The 8,431-nt window shown below is 39.9% G+C and overlaps 1 protein-coding gene across 2 annotated transcripts in view; it reads left to right on the top strand.

Annotated features, from left to right (window-relative positions):
• EMCN (endomucin) overlaps positions 1-7,549 on the top strand; it is a 216,931-nt gene extending 209,382 nt beyond the window's left edge. Inside the window, exons 10-12 of one of the 2 annotated variants that reach the window (XM_075336840.1) lie at positions 1,529-1,553; positions 4,776-4,837; positions 6,465-7,549. In XM_075336840.1, the coding sequence (XP_075192955.1) occupies positions 1,529-1,553; positions 4,776-4,837; positions 6,465-6,511 (134 nt within the window). In that variant the 3' untranslated portion in view covers positions 6,512-7,549. The remainder of the gene's footprint in view (positions 1-1,528; positions 1,554-4,775; positions 4,838-6,464) is intronic. The other variant, XM_075336850.1, reaches the window with a different exon arrangement.
• The last annotated feature ends 882 nt before the right edge of the window (positions 7,550-8,431 follow it).

An 8,431-nucleotide genomic window follows, 5' to 3' on the forward strand; every position in this document is an offset into this window, starting at 1 on the left:
GTAATACAAGGGGTTAATGATGGTGGGGGACCACCGCCATTAACTCCAGGCTTGATCATGGCAGCGTCTATGTGACAGCTGACATGATCAACCCGTAAGTAAAGTGAAAAAAACACAGACACCGAAAAATCCTTTATTTTAAATAAAACAAACAAGCCTCGTTCACCATTTTATTAACCCCTCCCGCACCAAAGCTCCGGCGTAATCCACCGCTCCGGCGTAATCCACAGGTCCTGCGCTGCTTCCATCCAGCCGTGACTGTCACAGACACAGCGCTGAATGAAAGCAGCAGACAGCAGAGGTAATTACCGGTCATTTCCCACGGCCGGTAATGTGAACTCACTGCCGACCGTGGGAAATGCAGCGATCTGTCATCTATCTATCTATCCCTCTGTCTGTCTGTCTATCTATCCCTCTATCTATTCTTCTGTCTATCTACTATCTCAGAATTAAATGATTTTTTTTTTTTTTTTCAATGTGCTTTATTGCATTGAATGCAATAAAGCACATCCCAACCCGCACGCGGCAAAACCGCGGCAATACCGCAAATAATACCGCGGTAAAACTGCAGCAAACCGCGGCAAACCGCATGCGGTTTTCGGGTGCGGTTTCCCGCGGTTTTTTACCGCGGGTGCGGTAATCTTTGAGAGCATGCTGAATTTTCTCAAGAAAATTCCATTTCCCAGTGCACACAAGGCCTTAAGCAGCAATTCCCAACATGGTACCCTTAAAAATAAAAGTATCATTATACTGCCTCATAAATATAAATGTCTCCCATACTGTGCCCTTGAATAAATAATTGCCATGCTCCCTTCACAAAATAAACTCCTACCAACACACACACACACACACACACTGCCCTTTTGCAAAATATACCCCCTCACACTGCCCCTCTTCAAAATATCACCCCACACTGCCCCTCTTCATAATATTTCCCCCATGCTGCTTCTCTCCATAATATCCCCCTACATTGCCCCTCTCGATAGTATTCCCCTCTTCATAATATTTGCCTCATGCTGCCCTCTGCAAAATATCCCATCCTATGCTGCTACCCTCCAATATACCCCCCCACACACACACATTGACCCTCTTAATAAAGTACCCCCCACCACCTTTCACAATTGTTCTCTCAAGATGTGCTCAAACCCGCTCGCTAACTTATCAGCACACAATTGCACTACACAACTGAAATTAGCAAGACCAAGGGGCAACACAGAACAGCACAGTGTGCCTACCTCATGGTCCTGCTGATTTCAGCTTTGCAGAGTAGCACGATCATGTGTGCAAGGCAAACTATTGCTGCCTGGCATGCATGCTGCTGAAGAGAGAGTGGCGGTGATGATAGATTGAGCGACCCAGTACAGGGACCGGCTCTTCTAGTAATTGCCAGAAATGCCAGATGGCCAGTCCGGCCCTAAATAATTAGTGTAAATATATTATTTTAATATATTTATAGGTTCTCCTGTATTTGATCTTAAGTTTTACCAGATAATGAGATAATAATTTCTGACAATATTTTCTCTTTTAGTTGCTGAGAATAGTGAAATAAAAGTGTAAGTATCTCATTACCAAAATTATATTAATATGTAGTAGTAATTGAAAACAAGCCAGCAGTGAATGTCTTTCTGAACCATCTGTCCTGTTCTATGAACATCACAAATGTCAGTGGCTCTTATAGTTTAATATGTATGTGATGGTGGAGCGAAGAGTCATTTTGTATAATGTTTCATTAACATTACAATTATGTTTAGAGTTTATGTCATCACTTTCCCTAGCTTACAGGAATAGATCAGCTTTCATCATTAGCCTCACTATAGTAGTGATCAGGGTTGGACACATACAGTAAATAGCCCTTGTACCCCTGGGCATTGTTCATGCCGGTTTTGATGAGGATGTGCTTTGGGGTCAGATGCTCCTTAACCATGAATCAGGAATGCTGGATGAATGGCAGACATCTCTGTGTGTGCCTCAACACAAATATAACTACAGCCCCTGCTATAATAAGGCTTGTGGAATAGCAAATGCTACAGCTTGTCATGAATTTGACTAGCAGCAGTCGCCACACCACCATTCCACCCCAACACTGTGTCCTTTGTCGGAGTTGGGCGAAAAAGGGAGTGAGAACTTCCTAAGTTGCTTAATTTTAGTGCAGCCTCAAGTTTCTCCAAAGTGATGCAACGTTCAAAGCATGTTAAGTCAGACTACTGGCGTACAAGCTTTGATGTATTGGGCCCAAAAAGGGATTATATAAAATAAGCAGAGACATGAATATTCACATTCCACACAAATATACACATACAAATAATTATTATGCATGTATACAGTGCCTTGAAAAAGGATTTATATCTCTACTCTACTCTACTTTTTTCACATTACACCCACAAACTTACATCTATTTCACTTTGAATTTTTGTGACATAAAAACATTAATACAAAAATTGACGTGTAAAGGAAATGATATATGGTTTTCTAAATATTTAATAAATATATAAATCTGGAATCAGTGACGTGCACTAGTATTCAACACATTTGAGACAATAGTTTGTATGACCACCTTTTGCATTAATTACTATTGAAAGTCTTTTGGTGTATGTCTCTACCAGCTTTGAACATTTGGGCCAATCAAACACATAAATATATTTTGATCTAAACTTTTCTATAGTAGCCCTGGCAGTATGTTTAAGGTTGTTGTCCTGCTGGAAGGTAAATCTATGGCACAGTCTCAAGTCTTTTGCAGCTTCTAATATTCCTCCAATATTTCCCTGGATTTGGCTCTATTCACGCTGACCAGGTTCCCTGTCCCTGCTGAAGAAAAGTATCTCCACAGCATGATACTGCCACCATTATGTCTGACAGTGGGGATGGTGTTTTCAGGGTAATGTACAGTGTTAGTTTTCAACCACATAAATGTTTCTTCAAAAGACCCTGAACAGAACATCTTGAAATGCCAGTCTGCATTTAAATCTTTATCTGGGAAACCCCTTTCATATGCAGTATACTACTAACTACTGTTTTGTTGTGGTGCTTAGTATTGCAATGGGGATCAGTGACATTAAACTGTCTTCCAAACTTCACCTTTGTATCAGTGTTTGTCTGTCACCCACCAAGTTTTGAGCCTCCTACACAGGTGTTTCTGTTTCAGTTAATGACTGTTTCAACCTTCATTGAAGTAAAAAGGATCATGTATTTAACCCCTTCACGACCTTGGACGGATCTATCTGTCAAGGATCGTGTCCCGTTAAGCCCCGCCCCCTGCCGCGGGCAGGCGGCGGTCGGCACACATATCAACTGTTTTCAATAGCTGACATGTGTGCCTGCATGTTGCGAGTGGAATCGCTTCCACTCGCAACATTTAACCCCTTAAATCTCGCTGCCAAAGTCTGGCAGCGAGATCTATATGCGCGCGGCCATGTTTTTTACTTACCGCCTCCCCCACCGGAAGTCACGTGAGTGATCACGTGACGTTCGGTGGTTGCCACCGTAGCCCAGGGTCATGTGATGACGCCTGCAGCTATGAAGTTTCACTTTCGTTTTTCCTCGGCACGGAGCAGAGGGAAACCGGAAGTGACTGAATCTGCTGTTTACAGCTGTATAGCTGTGATCAGCAGATAGATAACAGCGATCGGATTGCTGATCGCTATAGCCCCCTAGGGGGACTAGTAAAATAAAAAAAGTAAAAAAAAAAACAAAAAAAAACAAAAAAAACTAAAAGTTCAAATCACCCCCCTTTCACCCCATTGAAAATTAAAGGATTAAAAAAATAAATAAATATACACATATTTGGTATCGCCGCGTTCAGAAATGCCCGATCTATGAAAATATAAAATTAATTAATCTGATTGGTAAACGGCGTAGTGGCAAAAAAATCCAAACGCCAAAATTACGTTTTTTGGTCGCTGCATGTTTTACGCAAAATGCAATAACAGGCGATCAAAACGTAGCATCTGCGCAAAAATGGTACCATTAAAAATGTTAGCTCGAGACGCAAAAAATAAGCCATCACTGAGCCATAGATCCCGAAAAATGAGAACGCTACGTGTTTCGTAAAATGGCGCAAAACGTATGCCACTTTTATTGGACAAACTTGTGAATTTATTTTAACCCCTTAGATACAAGTAAACCTATACATGTTTGGTGTTTACAAACTCGCACCGACCTGAGGCATCACATAGATTCATCAGTTTTACCATATAGTGAATAGGGTGAATAAAACATCCCAAAAACTATTGTGCGATCACACTTTTTTTGCAGTTTTTCCACACTTGGAATTTTTTTGCTGTTTTCCAGTACAATATATGGAAAAACCTATGGTTTCATTTAAAAGTACAACTCGTCCCGCAAAAAACAAGCCCTCATATGGCAAGATTGACGGAATAATAAAAAAGTTACGGCTCTCGGAAGAAAAGGAGCAAAAAACAAAAACGCAAAAACGGAAAGTGCCCGGGGGCTGAAGGGGTTAATCATTATCAGATCAAGTTGGCGGACCATTTGAAGGCTGGGCCAATGGAAACTAACATGTTTGACCAACTTATTTTGTATTAAGGGCCATTAGCTGCATTATTGTTTATGACAGACAGTTCTTCCCTTCCAGGATGTCATTTGATGACAGAACTTTGATGACTCAGATGTCACAGAACCTAGACCTTAATTCTAGTTATTAACATAGGTCTATATAGTTATTAGCTTTTATTTCATTCTAATTATTTAGTTCTTTTTTTAAAGTGACTTTTAAAATGACTTTACAAGAAACTTACATATTTTTTTTACTTTAATAGATCTGCTCAAACTAAAGAAAGTGTTAAATTGCTTTCTGTAAAAACGGCTACTCCGTATTCCGGTAAGTGTCTGCGAGTTTCCAACGTCAGTGTCTTCATATGCTTTTGGCAAGCATTGCCTAAATATTTAAACACTCTTTTCTGATATTAAATATTTGCTGCCTGCTAGGCTAATACCAGGTATATTAAAATTAAGTGCAATTTGATTTTTCTGTTCCCTTGGGAAGCAAAGCAGGGGTGGACTTGATAGTTTCACTAGAAAGGAAATCAGATGAATGGAAAAGATATATTAATACATACTAAACTGTGATAAATATAGTCACTTCTTTAGAATTTTACCTCCTGTTGTAGTAAGAAACCATCAGCGTTAAGAATCTTGCATCTTTTACACAGATATTTAATTAAGTAATAGCCCCCCCTAATTAAACAGAATGCCATCACTGTATAGCTGGTGAAAATACACTCCTCAACATTGCAACACCAGGATGGAAAAGTGAGGGCATTATGAAAACCACAATAACGATAGACATGTTACTAACATGCAAATGATGAAAATATGGAAACAAAGCTTTCAAAACATCTCAATATATCAAGTATTGAGTATGAGCATCACGCACCTTGTCATGCTATCAATGATGTTATTAAAGGTTGTCTAAGGAAAGTGAAAGTGTCCCTGGAGCATTTTTTTCAAACTCTATAATGCCAGTCCATATGTTGGCTAGTGCTACTGTGAGCAGCCTGCATAGTCTAGATGTTCAACCGTGGCCTGAGTGGTCTCCAGACTTGTCTACCATTGAGCACATGTAGGAGGTCATTGGTCATCAGTTGCAAAGAGAGCTGCCAGCAGTGGATCTTGATGAATTACATGCCAAAGTGTATTCAACAAGGCAAAACATTCCTCACACAACTATTAATAATGTCATTGATTGTATACTAAGCTGTGTAACTGCATGTATTCTTCTGTGTGGTGCACATACTATATAATGAATAAATTGAGATGTCTTGAACATTTTGTTTCCATGTTTTCATCAGTTGAACATCATTAACATGTCTATCGATCCTGTGATTTTCAAGACTCCATAACTTTTCCTTCTTGGTTATATACAGTAATTTTAATTTTTGAAAACTGCCTAAAATAAAAGAACACTACATTCAATAATACAAACATATTAAGGACTACAGAGTGAAATAGCAACACTGTTTCGTCACCACTTCTAAAGACAATAGTACAAGGCAAACTTTCCTTATTGAACGAATTTATTAACACTGTACATTTTAAGTGTTAATGTCATTATATAAATATATGTGACAGAAGCAATCTTGTGAAGAGGCTCCTCTCTGTATCTTTAGAAAATACAGCAAGCAATGTATTGATTCTTAAAAATTCTCTGAATCCTCATACCGCCTACTCTGCTCTTCTAGATGAACCAATTAAAACGGCAGTATTTCAATGCTCAATGTTTCTGCGCCTTAGTTTTACCGGTCCATGTGGGACTTAACACATGGACCACCACCAATCAAAACTTACATTTCACTATTATATGTCAAAAACTTTGTTTGTTTGTTTGCTTTAATTATAGGGGCACTCTAAATAATGCCACAGGCAGAACTTGTACATTGTGTATATCTGAAGTCTACTATAACATGTTGTAAAAACAGTGACACTATTTTTGTTTTCTATTTCATAAGATTCAAAAAGGATGGCATCAAACCAAATGGAATCGATCGAATGTTGAAGATATTGCCAATCGACTACAATTAAATACCTGTAGCGATAATTCCACTATATTCCATGATGAAAGTAAACTTTTGCACTGATTGTATGCTGCCATTTAGGCAAAATGCTAAAATACCAGCTTTTCAGAACTAAAACCATAACATTTTTCAAAACTTTTTTGATATTTTTATATTGTATATTATTTGTTTTATACTTTCATCTTTTGACATTTGCCGTTGCATTTGCATAAATTGTATATCATTTTATATTCTTCATCTTTTGACATTTATCTTCTGTTTTGCTTAGATTGTATATGATTTTTTTATACTTTCATCCCTTGACATTTACCTTTGTTTTAGCTAAAATATGTCTCGTTTTTGTTATTTGGTTTGTTTTTGAAAGAAAACTAGAAGAATAATGTAGTAATACTAAAATGTTCACCTAAGACAGGACCCTTTCTGAATCTATTTCTCAGAACATTTTGGTATCTTAGGGATTTACCAAATAAATTTTCTTTAAAATGGTTGTCCAAGACTTTAGAATTGATGTCCTATCCTCAGGATAGTTCATCAGTATCTGATTAGTGGGGGTGCTCTGCCCAGAACATCTGCTGATCATCTGTTTCCAGTGTCACCGCCGACCGGAACAACTCAGTTGTAGAGCTACACAGCTCCGTCAACTAAATAGTTGCTGCTGCACGGTACTGCACAGCCGCTCCCTAGTGATTTGATTAGGGAGCCTGAGGATAAATCATCATTGTTAAAGTCCTGAACAACCCCTTTAAGGCATGCTAATGGTAGATGTATTTTCTGTTTTGTGGAAACATATTATGACTGTACCATTGTGCTTGGAATGCCAGGAAACTACAATGTACATTTTCTCCAGAGTGCTATTATTAATTCCTACGATCAGTTCAAGGGGAGCACAGGTCTCAGGGATAGGACATCCACCTTTTGGTATTCTGTATATTCAATTATACAATATGCCTGAGCAACAAATCAGATCGATTTTGAAGCATGTTGCTTGTCCTTAATAAATGTTTGTTGTTTTATACCTCCTTCATCTATTAGTTTTTTCTTTCTTTTTTTTATAATTCATTGTGTTATGAACCAACCTGAGAGCTTAAATGGGTGGAGCAGCATTGTATATAAGGAATACTAATCTACTACTACCCTCATCAAACACCGATTCACAAATGATATATAGCCTTGAATAATTAAAGGGGTTATCCGGCTTATTTTGACTTTTTTTTATTATTACCCTATTGGGCTACATTGGGGCAGGTAAGTAGATAGTGAGCACTTACCTGCCCTGCTGTCAGCCCCTCTCCCCCAGGTCAGAGTGGTCATGTGACCGCTCCTGCCGCGATTTTGCTGCTTCTGGGTCATTTCATGTCAACATGGGCAGGAGCATGTTGACATGCAAATCTAGAACAGCATGTTGCCGCCCTACTGGGCTGTACAGTGCGTGGAGTCCCCGCCCCCCTTCCCTGCACCCTCCCACACATTCTCCCGCACCCGTACTCTCCCCGCAACCTCCCACACACTCCGTAGTGTTCCTCCCCCACCTCCTGTGCCCAGCTACGTGCGCCCTGAATTCCAGCCGATTCAGTGTCCAGTTCAATAAGGCAAGAAACAAGAAAGTTGCCCACTTGCTTTCAGATACACTGTCAGCGCTGTGTCCCCTGCGCTTTATCATGTTTACTGCCTGACGCCCTGGGAACTGTCTCCCCCCCCCTCCCCTGTGTGCGCTGTCTGTGTCATCATGTGTCATCTGTGTCTGTGCATCAGTCTGTGTCCCACGCCATCCCCACGGCTGCTCGCACTGCAGCCTGTCAGTGTTTGCCCCCCTCTGCAGTGTATCAGCAGCTTCTCACACTGCAGCGCTGGCAGCCGTGGGGATGACGAGCGCTGCTGTCTGGAGGTTAGATGACAAAATT

This window comes from Anomaloglossus baeobatrachus, chromosome 1 (genome assembly GCF_048569485.1).
Source record: "Anomaloglossus baeobatrachus isolate aAnoBae1 chromosome 1, aAnoBae1.hap1, whole genome shotgun sequence".
Classification (NCBI taxonomy): Eukaryota; Metazoa; Chordata; class Amphibia; order Anura; family Aromobatidae; genus Anomaloglossus; species Anomaloglossus baeobatrachus.